At 37.1% G+C, this 18,153-nt stretch overlaps 2 protein-coding genes and 1 pseudogene across 2 annotated transcripts; all 3 read right to left on the reverse strand.

Moving 5' to 3' along the window:
* LOC109132437 (RNA-directed DNA polymerase homolog) lies at positions 237–977 on the reverse strand. Its single transcript, XM_019244046.1, has 2 exons — positions 563–977; positions 237–400 (listed from the first exon to the last, which is right to left on the reverse strand). The coding sequence occupies exons 1-2, from the start codon at positions 975–977 to the stop codon at positions 237–239; spliced, it is 579 nt and encodes a 192-aa protein (XP_019099591.1).
* Positions 5,960–15,889, reverse strand: LOC109132438 (annotated as a pseudogene).
* LOC104783517 lies at positions 16,133–17,886 on the reverse strand. Its single transcript, XM_010508663.1, has 8 exons — positions 17,746–17,886; positions 17,404–17,668; positions 17,255–17,316; positions 17,052–17,067; positions 16,878–16,962; positions 16,675–16,807; positions 16,533–16,588; positions 16,133–16,313 (listed from the first exon to the last, which is right to left on the reverse strand). The coding sequence occupies exons 1-8, from the start codon at positions 17,884–17,886 to the stop codon at positions 16,133–16,135; spliced, it is 939 nt and encodes a 312-aa protein (XP_010506965.1).

The following is an 18,153-nucleotide window of genomic DNA, read 5'->3' on the forward strand; positions in this document are numbered from 1 at the left end:
CGGATAGTTCAACGTAGCTCCACTCAATTTCTCACTAAAGAAAGCCACGGGTCTTTTTCTCTGATGTAGTACAGCTCCAATTCCCAAGCCTGATGCATCACACTCTACTTCGAACATAACTTCAAAATCTGGGAGGGCTAAGACCGGTGCTTGTGTGAGCCTCTCTTTCAATGTGTTGAAGGACTGTTCTTGAGCTTCTCCCCATGAGAAAGGCACGTTTTTCTTGATCACGGCAGTCATTGGTCAGCCACTGTACTAAAATCCCTGACGAACCTCCTGTAGAAGCGTGCGAGACCATGAAAGCTGCGAACGTGTCCAATCGAAGTTGGAGTAGGCCATTCTCTTATTGCCTTAATCTTCTCCTCATCCACCTGTAGGCCCTGTTTACTCACTACAAAACCTAAGAACACACACTTATCAGTACAAAAGGAGCACTTTTTTAGGTTAGCATAAAGGCCTTCCTTCCGAAGCGTTTTCAAAATTAACCCTAGATGTTTAATGTGATCAGAATGGCACTTACTGTAAATAAGTATGTCATCAAAATAAACAACAACAAATTTACCAATAAATGACCTTAGAACCTGGTTCATTAGTCGCATGAAGGTGCTTGGGGCGTTGGTTAACCCAAATGGCATGACAAGCCACTCATAGAGACCTTGCTTGGTTTTAAACGCGGTTTTCCACTCGTCTCCTTCCCTCATTCGGACCTGGTGATAGCCGCTCCTCAAGTCAATTTTGGAGAAGAAGATTGCACCACTTAACTCGTCCAACATGTCATCTAGTCTTGGAATGGGATGTCGATACTTGATGATGATATTGTTGATTGCTCGACAATCAACACACATCCTCCATGTACCATCCTTCTTTGGAACTAAGAGAACTGGTACCGCACAGGGGCTGAGGCTCTCTTTGATGTACCCTTTATCCATGAGATCACGCACTTGCTTCTCTAACTCCTTAGACTCCTTTGGATACATTCGGTAAGCTGGTTTGTTAGNCAGCCACTGTACTAAAATCCCTGACGAACCTCCTGTAGAAGCGTGCGAGACCATGAAAGCTGCGAACGTGTCCAATCGAAGTTGGAGTAGGCCATTCTCTTATTGCCTTAATCTTCTCCTCATCCACCTGTAGGCCCTGTTTACTCACTACAAAACCTAAGAACACACACTTATCAGTACAAAAGGAGCACTTTTTTAGGTTAGCATAAAGGCCTTCCTTCCGAAGCGTTTTCAAAATTAACCCTAGATGTTTAATGTGATCAGAATGGCACTTACTGTAAATAAGTATGTCATCAAAATAAACAACAACAAATTTACCAATAAATGACCTTAGAACCTGGTTCATTAGTCGCATGAAGGTGCTTGGGGCGTTGGTTAACCCAAATGGCATGACAAGCCACTCATAGAGACCTTGCTTGGTTTTAAACGCGGTTTTCCACTCGTCTCCTTCCCTCATTCGGACCTGGTGATAGCCGCTCCTCAAGTCAATTTTGGAGAAGAAGATTGCACCACTTAACTCGTCCAACATGTCATCTAGTCTTGGAATGGGATGTCGATACTTGATGATGATATTGTTGATTGCTCGACAATCAACACACATCCTCCATGTACCATCCTTCTTTGGAACTAAGAGAACTGGTACCGCACAGGGGCTGAGGCTCTCTTTGATGTACCCTTTATCCATGAGATCACGCACTTGCTTCTCTAACTCCTTAGACTCCTTTGGATACATTCGGTAAGCTGGTTTGTTAGGTAGAGCAGAACCTGGTACAAGATCGATCTGATGTTCAATGCCACGAATAGGGGGTAATCCTGGTGGTATCTCCTCCGGAAACACGTCTTTGTATTGATCTAGTACAGCTCGTACTTCAGCGGGTAGTTCAAGCTCACTTGTACCTGTACTTAAACATTCTTTGAAAAACATTAGTAGCACGGTGCCCTTGGCAATCATGGTTTTACAAATCTCATTGGATCTCAAATAAAGGTTAGAAGTCCTTACCTCGACCTCTTTGTTCATGTGTTTTTGCAACTCATGAACTTCAGAAGGACTTAGAGGGGCAAGGTTGAACTTACGGTCATTGTGCGTGAAAGTGTAGTGGTTTGTTCGACCGTCGTGAGTTGTAGCTCGATCAAACTGCCATGGTCTTCCAAGAAGAAGATGTCCGGCTCTCATTGGAACTACATCACAGATGACTTGATCCTGATATTTCCCGATGCTGAATGATACAATAAATTGTTCAGCAATTTTCAGCTCGGTGTCATCGTTAAGCCACCTAAGTTTGTATGGCCTCGGGTGCTTTGTTTTCTGAAGACCTAACCTGTCCACCATATACTTGCTAGCAACATTAGTACAAGAACCTCCATCAATAATTAAATTACATACCTTGTTCTTGATTGTGCATCGAGTGTGAAATATATTTTCCCTTTGAACTTTCTCCTCGGGGTCGACAAGTACACTCAGCATACGCCGGATCACAAGGAGTTCTCCTACCTCAGGATACTCCACGTCATTCTCCAGATCAGTCTGGTACTCATCTTACTCATCTTGAGACTCATAGTCTCCACTAGGTGTGACAATCATCACCCTTTGGTTCAGTCATTCTCTCGCCATGTGTCCCCTGCCTTGACATTTAAAACAAGTAATGTCACGGGTACGGGATTGACTAGTGTTAGGGAACTTACCTGGTTCGGGTTTAGAGGTTTTAGGTGCCTCACTAGAATTGTTCTTGAACCTTGAGTCATTGTCTATGGTTTTGCCTTTATCTATGCTCCGGTTGTTGCTTGCATTCCAAGGCGTGTTGTTTCTAGTACGGTTCCTTAAAGACATCTTACACTGGATTTGCTACTCTACTTGTACAGCCTTGTGAAGTAGTTCATGTAGGCTGTTGTAGTTCGATGTCTCCACCTTTCGGGCTATACGCTCTTGCAAGCCGTCAATGAATTGAGCCATTAGGGACTGACTCGATTCTTCCAGCTCCAATGAGTTCATGAGCTTCTCAAACTCCTCAAAATACTCATCTACAGTCCTTATTCCCTGAGACAATTTTCTAAAACGTTTTTGTAAGTCTCTTTGATAATGATCAGGGCCATACCTCAACCTCAAGAGGTACTTCATATCTCCCCAACTGCTGATGGTAGCAAACCGCTGCCTCCTTCTATCGGCTACTGTCCTATCCCACCATGACAAGGCATTGTCGGTGAGCCGCGCCGATGCAAGGGCTACCTTTCGAGCTTCTCCATAGCCATAACATTGGAATATGTATTCCATACGTCTCTCCGAGTCCATGTAAACCTCCGGATTAGACTTTCCTGCAAAAGTAGGAGGTATTAGTTTAACATCTCGATTTTGTTCTCGTGGTTCTACCTCTCTAGCACGGTTCCACATCAAAGGATCTTCTCTCCGCTGATGTTGACGCCTTAATGGATCTGGTGGTGGATCATCATCATCCATGTCAATGGATTCGTCTTCCTCGTCGCGGACATTCCTTTGTTCTGGATCTGGTCCAATGTCAACCCTCGCCTAAGGTTGCTCCAAACGGCCTATCCTATCGCCGAGTCCTCTCAACTGCTCTGTGAGGGTTCTCATCATTTGCATCATGGCGTCTTGGGGTATATCTGCATTTTCTCCCATAGTGAGTGAAATTTTACGAATGAAAAGCAGTATTAGACTATAAAAGCAATGAAACAAAAGCTAAAAAGGAATTTTTTTTTGTTTTTTTTTTAAATGCGAGATGAAATAGTACAACAACTAATACAGAGACTGAAACAGTGAAACAGACGACTAACGGAAACAAACGGTGATTTCTTTTTTTTTGTATTTGTAAATAAAACTAAACAACCTAGAGACAAGGCTGCAACAAACTAAGATTCTTAAGATATATATATATATTTTTTTATTATTTTTTAATAAAATAAAACAAAAGCTACAAATTAAATGAGAGTAAATGGAAAAGATAAACCTGGCAAGGAAACAACGTGAACTGTGCTCTAATACCAGATGAAGTACACCACAGAGATGTGATTGGTCTATGATATAGTACATGTACTCAGCCTTGTGGAATCTCACACACAAGACAAAGAACAAGCTTATTCTCTCAAGAACACTTAAAGAGAAGAAGTAAGAAAATTCAGTATTTTATTGATAATCAAAGGTGAAAAATCGTACAACTGCTGCAGGGGGACTTTATAAGAGTCCTTCAGCTAGCCCTAAGGCCGAAATAAATGCAAAATAATGCAACAAAGGAAAGCAAATAAAATCAAACACAAAACCATTGTTTTTGGAAAGTAAATAAACTAATAAAAGAAAATGCTAAAGTAGACTTGATCTCTCTTGATGAGCAAGTCTTCTAGCCGTTGTTGGGGTTGGTGGGACCTGCAAGGATCGAAAATATTGAATAAGACTTACCTGGATGCGATCTAGGCCCAATTGATGTTCTCTGAATCACTTCTTGTACTACTCGCTGTGCTACTTCACGGTTCTTGTCTTGTGCTTGATTGTTGGCTTGTTTATTGAAGTAGGGGTCTTCTTGGAGTTCCTCTAGAGTATCTTGATCAGTCTCTTGATGCTCGTACATGTCCTCTATGTCTTGGTCTTGATCTTCACTCTCTTGATTGCTTTCGGAGGTGTAGCTTGTATCACACGTCTCTTGCAGCTCCAATGTCTTCTCTTGGATTCTTGAGGTTCCTTGACCTGCCAAAAGAGGTTTCATACCTAGGGAACTGGTCTGATCAAGCCTCATTTGGGTGAAGGCTTCAGCAAGCTCTTCCTCGGTAATGTGATCATGTCCATTATGGTGGCATGATGGTGGTACAGACCAGTTGACGTCCTTCAGCTCTAGGGAGCTTACAATGTCTTGAACGGCTAGGTTAAACCTTGTCCTTAGCTGTTTAGCCTTTGATCGTGTCATAGGGCCTTTTCGTACTTCTGGTACAGGATGTGGTACAAGATCTGGTTCAACGGTTTGGTTTGTAGGATCGATGTCCGCATCAATGTTGTACACATAACTTATATTTACAGTGTTGTACACATAAACTATGTTTGTTTATGCATGTCCTTATGTGATGACAATAGTTCATGTAGTTAACAAAACATTTATATTGTTTATATTTGTGGTTACGTGTTGGCGTATAGTTCATGTAGCTGACAATCATTTTTCTTTTTCTTTCTTAACTTGCTGAATCCGGCAATAATAACCAAAATCGACCTGAAGTTGAAAATGTTTTTCATAGAACAGTATAAGTGTAATATTACAATAAGAAATGCAAATGTGAAGTAGTGGTACCTTAAAGTTATTCATAGAACTAGCCAACTAGGCATGACCACCTCAATGTTATTTATAGATATAGGCATGGCCATAATACTCGGATCTGAGATAAGAGGATCCAGCTGAAAAACCCAACCTGAACTAGAATCCATAATGTACAGTATGGTTGTCGAAGATGACAAAGATGGTACGGGACAGTAGTAGTAGTAAATAATAACAAAGTAGAATACGAACTAGATTAGAGTCTGGTTAAGAAATATCTAGGCGCTACTCGGGCGGCGACAACCATACTATACAAAAAACATTAATACATTCCAAAAAACAAAATAAGTTACCAATCACATGATATACAAAAATTAATATGGTCTTGATCTTGAGAGACACAAATATATCAAAAAGTCACAAAAAAGAATTGAGACTACTCTTTTGTAAACTCTTATCCTCCGGTTTGGACAACCAATTTTGGAGTTATTTTCTAGTTTAACGTTAGGTTGAAAAAAAAAAAAAAAAAAAAAAATTNGACTACCTCGCCTTTGTTTACTTTCTTCAATGATCAAGTAATTAGCATGTGTCAGACTTATGGTTTAGTTAAGACTTCTTGATTATCTGCAATAGACAAACAAAATTAATAAAATCACAGCAAGATGACAAGAACTATTGGTGTGTCATGTTAAACAACAAAAAAAAAAAAAAACCTTAGTAACCCATTGGGGTGTCATGAAACTCCAGAGTTTCATGGAATATAATCTGTTCAAAATCCATGTCAACCATTACTTCATCTTCTTCTTCAGATTCAAAATCATCATCATAAAGCTCTCTTACCTTTGAATATTGGGTATTAGGCACAATACCAACACTCGAACTTTGGTCTTCTTGATGTTGCTCCACAATCTTATCTTCCACAATTTCTTCATTACCATCATCTACGATCACATCTACCGCTTTCTCCTTGATTTTTTTGTGCGAAATAAAATAATTTAAAAAAAAAATATTATGAGTAATATTATAATTATTGAATTAATATATGTTTGTGTCAAAGGTAATATGTAATTAAAGTGTTCTTAATTCAAATTTTGTTTCTTTTGTTTAAAATACGTCTCACTCATTAAATTCTTTGAACGTGGAAAAATGTTAACGTAGTCGAGAAAATATTAATAAAATGTTACTATTTATGACAACATGTCTTTTGTGTGGTTTAAAAACCAATTTGTTGGAACAGGACAAATGATCAGATAAAAATATATATGAAAAATTTTGGACTTTCTAAGAAGTGTAATATGAATTTACATAAAATGTAAAGATATGAGAACTATTAAGTTCAAATTTATCTTTTAATTTGTTAATTATTTTTGTTACATTTTAGTGTTTAGGAAAAAAAATTGTATATTATTTGATGAATAACTATTTTTACGAATAAAACTAGATATTACATTTTTAAAGTTTTTAAAAGTACACGTTAACAAAATATAAGTACACATAAAAAAGAGAGAAATTTAACAACATCTTTTATTATTATTTTTTGTTAAACATATAATGGCATGTATTGTAAATAGTATTACCAAATGGGGGTAAATTGCTAAAAAGTTTCTGGAGCTCTCCAGCGACGACACCTCAGCATTTTTCTCAAAATGCTTCCCTATTAATATATCGGGAATTATAACAAGGGCTGTAACATAGATAGCTATACTTAAACAGATAAAAATATTGAATGAATCACTAACTCAAACATAAAAAGCTGAACATAGATTAAAAACTAACTGCTTCAAAGCTACTCCAATTTCTTTCACAACCAGAAGAGCTAGACGTCAAAGCAAGCACTCTAGTTGCTAGCTTTTGTAGAGTAGGTACATGACATCCATAAATTGCCCACCAATTGCCTAAATTTAACAGTTTTAAGATATCTCATAGAAAACATATAAATGACGAGACAAGAATAAATTTAAATTCAAGTGAGAAGACAAACCGAGATCAAATTTTTCATCATTTTGTTGACATCCTCTTACTGCTAAGTCTTTTCCAAAAGAGCCAATTTTCCTTTTATAGAGATTAACCTCATCATTGACGACTATATTTTGCTTCTCAAAGTCACCATGATAAAAAGTTTCAACACAAGCACTAAATCCTAAGCTGATCTCCAAATCATTCTGAATATCAGAATCTCTGTAGAAGTAGAATGGATTTAAGAAGTAAGCAGCAAGATGCAAAGGAGAATCCAATCACCTTTCATTTTCTCATCCATAATCTGAAAAATAGGCTGATAATTCTTTTCAAGATGATTAGAACCTTCTTTGATCAACTTTCTAGCTTCTAACATCTCTCCATAAATAAATCCCATAGAAGGTTTCTTTTCCTCATCTGCAAGTCTTAAAACCTTCACCATAGGACAAAAAACTTTTAAAACCACTGTAACACTACTCCAAAACGCATTGCTCAAAACTGTATCAGATGATTGTTTTCCTTTTACACACTTAGAATGCTTGCACTCATGCCACTCATCACTGCCGAACATGGACATCAACTGTGATTTTTTCTCATATAAACTTTGTAGTGTTAAGAAGCATGTGGCGAATCTTGTTGCTCCTGGTCTCACAATATCCCTCCTCTTTTTTTGTGTTCTCATCATGGATAATGTCTTATGATGAGCATCTATAAAGATAGTGAGAGACTTAGCTTGACTGATCACTTTTGCAAACCAAGGCAACTTGGAAACTCCCTCAAGCATCAGATCGATGGTGTGAGCAGCACAACCTGACCAAAATATACTCGGTCTCTTATCTTTAAGCATCCTTGCAGCCTCTGCGTTATTTGTAGCATCATCAATCACTACTTGAACTACCTTTCCACCCCCAATATCTTCAATGCACTTGTCGATGTAATTGAAGATAAATTCACCTGTGTGAGAATCTTTAGAAGTGTCCTTTGAAGAAAGAAAACATGTACCTCCTCTTGAATTGACACACAAATTCATTATGCTTCTCTTTTTTCATGTCAGTCCATGCATCTGTGATCACAGAACAGCCTTGATTTTCCCATTCTACTTCTAAACTCTTCAACTTTTTCTTTGTCGTCTCTGGCTCTTCATTTAACAATGGTTCGCTCAACTGATATTGAGTAGGGGGAATCCAACCAGGTCCAAATTGTCCCAATGCTTCACAAAATAATCTGAAACTTTCATTATCAATAGCACTAAAGGGGATACTTGACTTGTACACCCACCTAGAACAATATTGACGAACAACATGTGTCTTCTCTTTAGAAATTGCATCATGAATATTCTGTTGTCGTATTTGTGCAGCTAAAGAAGCTTCAGGGTTGATGCAACTCGTAAACTTATCAATGGCACCTTGGAAGTGAGAAGCCGTTTGAGTTTCAAATTCTTCTTGCAGTTCACTATCCAAATGTGGTTTATTTATATTCACCTCAGCTCTAAGCTCTTTTTCACGTTCTCTCTTCTTCGTTTTCTTATTCTTTGCTTCTATAAGTGCATTCTTACACTAAGTTTGATCCTCCTTTGTTGACCATGGGCGAGCAGAAACATTTCCCTTTTGATGAGCAATATCCTATAAAATCCACCAGACATTTCTTTTCCACACAACTTGCATTTCAACTTATCTGGAGTTTTTGGATCATACAACATTCCATATTCCCATCCCACATCATCAGAATTACGTTTAGTTGTACATCAACCATTCTAACATGTAAAAAAACCAAAACATTAATAGATAGAAACATCAAAAACCGGCTGACCAGAGAAATAAAAACCAATACATGGAGACAACTTTATCTCCTAGACAGGAAAAGAAAATAGGCAAAAGAAACATCCTAATCTGCTACAAAATTTCAAAATTAAGCAGTAACAATTTATAGATTTTAGAAAAAGAACTAACGGTCAGGTGGTCCAAAAAGCGGTATGCGTATGTCTGAGGCAGTGAGTTCGAAACCATTAATTATAAATTAATTATAACAACACCAAGTATCTGAAAATTTACTTTTCTTTGGAAGGCAAATTTTTTGGGACAAAGGAGAAAAAACATACAAGTGAAATTATTTTAGATATACATATGACTGGAAACAAGGATGAGAGTTGCTATCACTTGAGTTAGAAAAATCATTTGATCTTATTATTATTTATAATTATTAGTATAAACTAAGTCAAACCAGACACTTTAGTCTAAATATAAATTATTTATCCAATTATAATTTCAAAATATGAAAAATTTCAAAATATAATTAATTTCAATATAAATAGGTATGATTAATGATTAATGTTGTTTTGCCTATTACAACGTTTTTTGTCATGTTCCTGTGGATTTATCTATCATAAACATGCTGCAACAAATTGTTTTACCAAATTTCCAAACATATAATCTTAACAATAATATTAAAACAGAAAACGGGTTTTTTTATTTGTTAACAGAAAAACGGATCTTCTATAGATTTTTAAAAATTTGGAAAAAGCATTGACATTAAATTTTAAATGTTTTGGATAAATTCTCCAAAACAAAAAGACCCTTTTCCTGTTTTATGGTGAAATATTAAAACCTTGATTGGTAGCAGTTTTTAGCAAGGTTTTTATTTTTCAAAATTCATGAATTTATTTAATCAAGATTATAGAAAAAGAAAAAGAAGCAAATTACGAGATAATGTCACTGGTCTCAATACTATTTTAATGTCTTTTACCTATTTTATTAATAATTTGAATTTTTCAAATTAATATTAACAAAAATTTGTGATTAACAAAAAATTTCATTTAATAAGAATTTTGCATTAATTTGTATTTAAACACAGTTAAAAACAAAAAAAAATTGTAATATCTTTTTTTTTGGTCAAACAGATGCTCTCATTCATTCAAATCAAAGCAAATACAAAGGAAGAGATTCAAAGATCTCAAAGTTTAAAAAGTTACAAAGGTTACAAATATGAGCATTCCCCAATGCCATAAAAGAGTAGATAAGTAACATCGAGATAGAATCCATGAGGGCTATGGAACCGTCTCTAGGAAGCGGCTTGGAACATGAGAGATCACGGTAGCTTGATTGATCATCCTTGAGAACTTCGGTGGATGACAAGATAGTCACGATCGAGAGACATTGTGACGTTAAGAACATAACCATAGCCAATAAACTCATCGGAGCGAGGGGCACTAACAGGAGCACCACATTAGTAAGGGTACGGTAGACCAAGGTTTGATGGTCAAGGGTCGAGTGCTTTAACATCCAAAGCGGAGGGTCAGGAACAAACTGGTAGCACCATGAATAACTTCTATAATAAACAGTCCTAGTGATGAAGATGGTGCTAAAGAAAGTTTGCTTGAAGTTGTCGGATACAAGCGTTGAATTCCAGGGCATAAGACCATAATGCTTCAAGATTTTAACAACAGACCATACAAGTGAAACTAGAGCCATACATTGCCAAGGATAACAATCAAACCGTAACAATACATGTGGGTTCTCTCTCACTTGGTGCCTGATAACTCTCTAATTTACATTTTTTAGACACCCTTTTTTGTCCATATTTTGCATTATATATACCCTAATCTTAGCATTTTTAGGTCCTTAACCGTTGGAATTTTCATTTAGGCTACTTAAGATGCTGCATTGTTGCATTTGTACATTTTGGATGAAATCAGGTGCTTTGGAGCCCAAAAAGGGCAAGAATGAGCTAAAACCTGAGATGTATCCAATGGAGTGATCGTGCGAGAAGAACAGTCTGAACCTTAACCTGACCATAAAGGATCTAAAGCATCAAGAAGGAAAAAGGAGGCACCCGACCATACCACATGATCATTGCCACATAGTACCTGGTCGAGTTCATGACGAGACCTTCAAATATCGACTCGAATGAAGATTATACGTTTGTATTCAGCTTCTGAGTTCTTCATCAATGTTATAGGAAAGCGAGTTATCTTTCCAATGATGGTGATATCAGGCCAATCAGATATGCGGTTCAAGAGTTATTCCTGTTTTAGTGAGTGTATATACATCCAGATCGAAGAATGAAACCACCCGATCGCCTATCCGACCATGCACCCGAAGTGGAGCTCGAGTTCCACCTTGTGTACCATGGTCGGATACCTGCTGAAGTGGCTAGGTCAACCTGTTTTCTTATAAATACCCCCTCTTAACCCTATTTTTGACAGATAAGAGGCGAGAGCCGTTTTTACACTTTTCTTTGAGCAAATTCTCCAATTTTTGTTATTCTTTCAACTTGAATTCTGTTTACATTTTGCTATTGCTTCTTTCTAATAAAACGTTTATCTCCTTTTCATTTTTATGATTATGCAATTTTTATTTATTTCTGGGTTTATGTTCTTTGCCATGAGATCTGAGTAGTGAATCAAAGTTTCTAGGGATGGGATACGCTAGTATGTATTCTCAATCGGTTATGATCTTTAGCTTGATTGTTTTATGAAAATTTCCTTATGGATTAGTGTTCTTAGTGCTATTTTCAGACCGAGAGGTTGAGATTATATTCAAGGCATTTCCGCCCGAGAGGTGTTCGATGAAATGCCTGAATTAGCTAATGCTAGAGATTTACTCACTTAGCCTAAGAGATTAGATGTGTAAGGAGTTTATTGACAGTAATGAATCATATTTTAATGCCTGCTTAGTCATGTTTCTCCAATGAGAGTTGGGTAGGGGAGTGACTAAGGTTGATTGTTTCTATCACGAGAGTGTTTTTGCAAGGTTCAAAGATTCATTGTCTAGTGAATAGATTGTAAAACATTCTAGGTTGATTAGTGATGTGTGTAGAATTTCACTCCAAATCTTTTACCTGAAAAGACTACACGACGACTGAAAGTGCACAATTAATCAATTGTAGTATTTTAGGATCGATCCCACAGAGAGTAATAGCTAACACATATTGAATTATAAGAGAAAGAACTATGGCTAAGACTAAATAAGAGATTGGGGTTTCGGTTTTCCTAATGTCTATTGCAAATAAATAAAAACGGTTTAAAACTATAAGAGTAAGGCGTTGGGCGTTTTGGGAGTCATCTCAGGGTTTTCATGGTTCTAAGCAATATTAAGTGTAAGATCTAACAAGTAAATACTAATTTCGATCTAGTTTATCAACTACGAAACACTAATGAACTAACAAGCTATTTTCATAGAATGAAAGTCTAAAGTCTTCATACTCCGTTACTCAACTTTCGCAGGCAACAACACATGTCAATCAGCTAGTTAAATAAGTTCGATACATTCACCAAACTCTGCAACTCAACTTACGCAGGTTACGACGCGATGTTTTGGTATAACACTAGTTCGGAGAAGTAGGATAACGCGGTTAACGCTCCCGTTCTCTAGATCAGCACTTGGTTATCAATCCAAGCACATGCATTAAGATAAAGATGTCCCAAAAGAACTTTAATATAAAACCAAAAATAAGATCTAACAACCTAATTGAAGCGAACCATGAATTCCCCTTGAATCACCCCATAGAACCCAACAAATAAACTACTCGCTCATGATGCAAAGAAACGACATTGATATTATAAAGTATAGCATCAAAAACGTATCAAATAACAAGAAGGGGTTCATAGGAAATTTCTCTATTTGTCACAAAAGTAACTTGACCCCAAAAGCAATGAAAGTATGAAAGAACTAGAAAGAGATTGGTGTCTTCGGCGATGGCTTCTAAAAGGAGCTGAGAGAGGACGAGCTTCGACGTCTGAAGAGGAGTCTTTGGTCGTCTCTAGGTCAGCTGCTGGTGGCGTGGATGAAGAATTACGAGGCACAAAGGAAGCACACCTTGAAAGCCTAGGTCTTAAGAGTATTTACAGGGTTTTGTCTTGGATTAGGGTTTGTAAGGGTAGGAATGTATTTTCTTCTTGAGTGCAGGACAAGGGGCGGCGAAAGAGGCTTCTGGACCGTGGAGGAGGCTTGGACTGGGCCGCCGTGATGGTCGCTGGTCAGGCCTCGAATAAAAGCCCATCGGCTGGTTGCTTCTCTTCACGTCGGTTTGTAACACGTCTCGGTAAATCGGGAATAACTTCCGGATGAATGTATGGACTTCGAGGAGAAAGATGACTCTTTCAGCTTTCCATAGACACCAAGCACGTCACAATTTGAGTTCTGGAAGGTCTTCAAAAGTGGCCCGTACTGAAGAGATCTGAAACTTTCCTAAAATGTATTTTCCTTGACTTTTGGTCTAAATTGCTATAAAACCTGTCAAACCTTATTGAAACCTGAAATACCTGATAATAGGCCTTTTTTACTTGAAATCTCATCAAACTCTTCCTAAATGCATATGAAAACTATAGTTAATTTGAGTAAAATAATGATGTTATCAACTCCCCCAGACTTAGACTTTGCTTGTCCTCAAGCAAATAATCAGAATAAATCATGGAAAAGAGGTTTTGAAAATAATGGGAATTCACTTATCTTTGGGGATATTGTCTTTGCATTCTTCTTCACCTTGACATTAGGAACTTACATTTGTAATCCACCATGAGAATCATCAACGCTCTTTGATCAAACAATTCTTTAGAGTCTCCAGAATCTCCATTGTTATCTCTTTACATAAACTAAAGCAATAATAAAAAGTGAAATCTTACCAAGGGAAAATCGATCATAGGCTTCCTCAAGCAAAGACTTTCTTCGTATGATTCATTTCCTCTCCCTTTTATCACTTCCAAGAGATCTATCTCACCCTACTTTTCTATTTTTTTTAATCAAAGGTGTAGGCGAATACTGGGGTCATCAGTAATTTACCTACCCCTCGCTTCCAAGCTTTGTGTAATCATTTCACTCAAGAGTAGAATAATGAGGTCACAAGTAATTTACCTACCCCTCTAAACTGATCAAATCATCTCATCTTTTATTCTCTCTCTTCTTTTTTTTTTCTTTTCTTTCTCTCTTTTTTTAGAGTATTGAAGGAAGAGAGAGGGGAACATATTTTTGAAGAATTGCAATGTCTTGTGTGGCTTGAATGTAGAGATCTAGTACAATGTATACCAATTCCCAGGGCTTGATAATTAAGTCCGATTTAGGTCCTATAAAAGTTAGAGACAACGTTAGATCATCTGAATATCCATCGAATAGGGACTTGGGGGATTGTTGAGTCGGCTCACAGTCTTTCCAAATTTTGGTTCTGTTGTCAAGCATAATCAAGAGTCATAAGAGTGTTAATCCAAATCAAATAAACCGTTAGAATAAGATCATAATCCCCTACTAGTTTTGACTCAATAAAATAAAATGTGACTCGATAAAAATGTCAAAATTATTGATGTAAAAAGTGGAAAAAGGTCTCCAGTCAACAAAATAGAAAATAGCATTAGTATAGGATGGAACATCCTTCTCCCCAGACTTAAATCACACCGTCCTCGGTGGGAAAAAAGAAAGAGTTGAGGATTAAAAATCATAAGGAAAAGTGTAGGATTTAAGAACAATGTCACCTGGATGGAATGATGTTTTGTCGACTCTAGACGTTTAATGGTTGCCCAAAAATTGTCTAGAGTTCGGCTGTGGAACAAAAATCTGGTTACTAACCATGTGTACTTCCTTTGGTTGCTTGATATCGAGTTTGAACTAGGCTAAGTTCAACCGAATTGTGTTGATATATCTCTAAATGCATCCTCCTTGAAACAAAAACCTAAAACCATCAATAATAATGATAAAATAAAAATAACAAAAACATACCTAAGTAAAAGGATGGTGATGGTTGGTGATGAGGATTGTGGTGGGTTCAGATTTGTCTCGCGGTACACGGGAGAACGGTCGCGGACATCAGCAAGTGGTGCAGTGGGGTACGCGGTACATAGGACATAGGTCATGGCATCGACTACGGCTGGTATGGCTGGTGGGGACTCTCGGCATCGATCACTCAAGGATGGTGATTGATCAGTCGCCTTCGGCATGCTTCAGTCATGTTGAACATGGCCGGTCAGTAGGTGGTACTTGCCACTAGACATAGTTGTGTAGATAATCCATGGACCTTCTTCTACCTTCTTTTTGGCTTTTTTATTTTCTATTTTTCTATTTTTTTTTTTATAAACTTGAAACTAAAATGCAAAAATATTAAAAGTAAAAGAAAATAAATCCTAAAAAAAATACTTACTATACATGGGTTGCCTCCCAAGTAGCGCGCTTGTTTAACGCCGTTGGCTCAATGTTTGGTGCCTTTAATTAGGCTTGAGAAAATTCAGCTTCGGGAATCAATGCTCCTTTGGCTCCTTTGATATCTTGATAGTCTGCTCCAGCTTCAACAACAAGTTGTCCTTTTGCGGAAGTTCCAAAACTTTTGCATGAAGAAGAACTTCTTTAGTATATGCCTTATCATCTATTGGATCTGCTCCTTGCTTTTGTTACTTAGCTCAGGAGGAACTATGATCTTGATCTTGGAAATTTGTGGTGGGTTAGGCGGTTTGGGTTGCTTGGGTGGCAGGTTGCTGGTACTTGTGGATGCTCCTTGGTTGAATTGCTTCAGCTTACCAATATTAGGATCCATTGGCTCTTCATGTAGCGAGTAGGTCGGCCACGGTTTCGGCTTGGAGAGAGTCGGATATGACTTCTTCTTGTAAATGTTAGCAAAGGTTGTCCTCTTTGACTTGTGGTCTATGATAGCTCCAGTAGTAGCTAGGAAAGGTCTTCCTAAAATCAAAGGTCTCTCGGTCTTGTCTTCCATATCTAGGATGTGGAAATCGGTAGAAACTATGCAGTCTCCTACTACAAGTTGTAGGTCTCGAACTAATCCGTCGGGAACTTTTTGTGATGAGTCTCCCAAGACTAAACTGAGGTTGGATGGAGATATGTCTCACAATCCTAGCTTTTCAGCTACACTTCTTGACATAACATTGACATTAGCACCAAAATCACAAAGAGAGTTAGAGAATTCAATGCATGTTATGGAGTATGAGCAAACAAAACGTCATGGGTCTTCAGCTTTAGGTAGTCTCCTTAAGGGGTAGTGGCTTTCAATTAATACCTCGTCGTATGAACCATTAAGAACCGTGTAGGCACTCTCAGAAACAACATCAGCAGCGGTAGTGTCGAAAAGCATGAGTTTGGTTTCACCTGTGTTATCCATGACTTTCACGTGAAGCTTGTACCTAAGAGTGGATATGAAAAATTAAGTTAAAACTTCATATACGCTTGATATGATACGTTGAGAAAACTTTTATTACCTAGCGAGTACGTTGGTTACAACAGCCCTACATACATCACACCAAAATTTCGGCTACTTCTTTTTGGTGGTAATTGCAGCATTGTTACATTGTGTTTGCACATGTGTGATCTTCTTGTTACATTTCTTGCAGCTGATGTAATACCAAGACCAGTCGGTATCGACACCATAGATGGTACACAAAATCTTAGCTTTCCCAACCTACATATATTTATAGTAATTTATAAAAAAAATTTAATAAAATCAAAGAATTTTATAAATTAACGCACTTTTAAAAATCACATTACCTCGAAGGAGTCTTTTAATTCCCTAATCGTCTTTTGCTCAAATGCAAGAAGATTCTCAGGTCCTCTAGGGAAGTTAGCAGATCTCTTTGGCTTACTCCCACGGAAGGTTAGCATCAGACCATCTTTTGGGATCCTATATAAGACAATCGTAACAATAAGTTACCACAAAATTAATTTGCTATTTATCAAATTAGCAAACTTACGACTCAACAAAGGTTTGGATTTCAGCAACTTCAGGATTCAATCTCAACTGAGTTACATCAAATGAGTTTGCGACACAGATAATATCTATAAAAATACATTAATTTCCAACCGTTAGTTAATTTGCCATAGTTTTTTGGTTATCGTAAAAAAATAATAAAATACGAAAGTAATACCTTTGAACTCTTTTATCTTGGCAAAACGCAAAAGGCAAACAACGGTAACACCATTCTCATATGCATATTTTCCCCACAAGGTTACAGGCAATCTCACATCACTAACATATAGATTAGATTAACAGTTAAGAAAATAAAAATTATTAGCTAATCGAATTTTATTATGTAACAACTTACTTCTAATCGAAGTCAATCTTCTTAACTGGTTTATTGTCAACATCAAGGTCTTCAACATCACCAACATTAACAACTTGACCAATCACATCTGAAGAAGACAATCATCAAGTATTATATTTAATTTAAATATATAATATTGGAAAGAAAAATTAAATTTGAGATGATATGAACTTACCAACCAAGATGCTGGTATTAACCTCGTGTGCAAGGATCTTTGGAAACTTTGAAAGGGATAAGAAAATTGACTCACAAACATTGTCACTCGCCCTAACATTGGTACCGTTAAGGAAATTAATCTTGTACACGTGACCAGTAGGTCTGAAATAACCAGCAGCATTGGTTAGACTGAATGTCTCAATGAATCTCCATTGACCTTCAAGCAACTGATTTTCATGGCGAATAACCAAATCCTTCTTGACAGATGCGTGGATATTTGTATCCTATACAAATATTACAATGTTAACACGACATTATTGTATAGCCATATGATAAATAGGTTTGTAAGACTACATCTTACCGTGGAATCAGCTAAGATACACTCGAGTGTTTCACCAGCCTTAGGCGTATATTGATGCCATGACTGAAGGATTTTGACTTGCACTCTCCAATTCGTTTTGTATGGATGCAAGTCACGAAGGAAAGCAAAGGAAACAGCCATTTTAAGAAAGAAGTGTGTTTTTGCTGTAGGGAAGAAAGCAGTGTGTGAGTTGGTGTAGATGAAGTAACGAATACGTACGTATTTATAGTTTGGAACAGGGGGGAAACAAAAAGAGTATTATTGTTTTAAAAATAGAATAAGGAATAAAATCTTAATCAATCTCCATTGTTAGCGGGGTTAATAAACGATTTTCAGTTTAGATGTTCTGCAAATAACAGATACTCAATCGTATATTACGTGGAGTAGAGATAATTATAAGAGAGAATA

The sequence above is a fragment of the Camelina sativa genome, chromosome 4, assembly GCF_000633955.1.
Source record: "Camelina sativa cultivar DH55 chromosome 4, Cs, whole genome shotgun sequence".
Classification (NCBI taxonomy): Eukaryota; Viridiplantae; Streptophyta; class Magnoliopsida; order Brassicales; family Brassicaceae; genus Camelina; species Camelina sativa.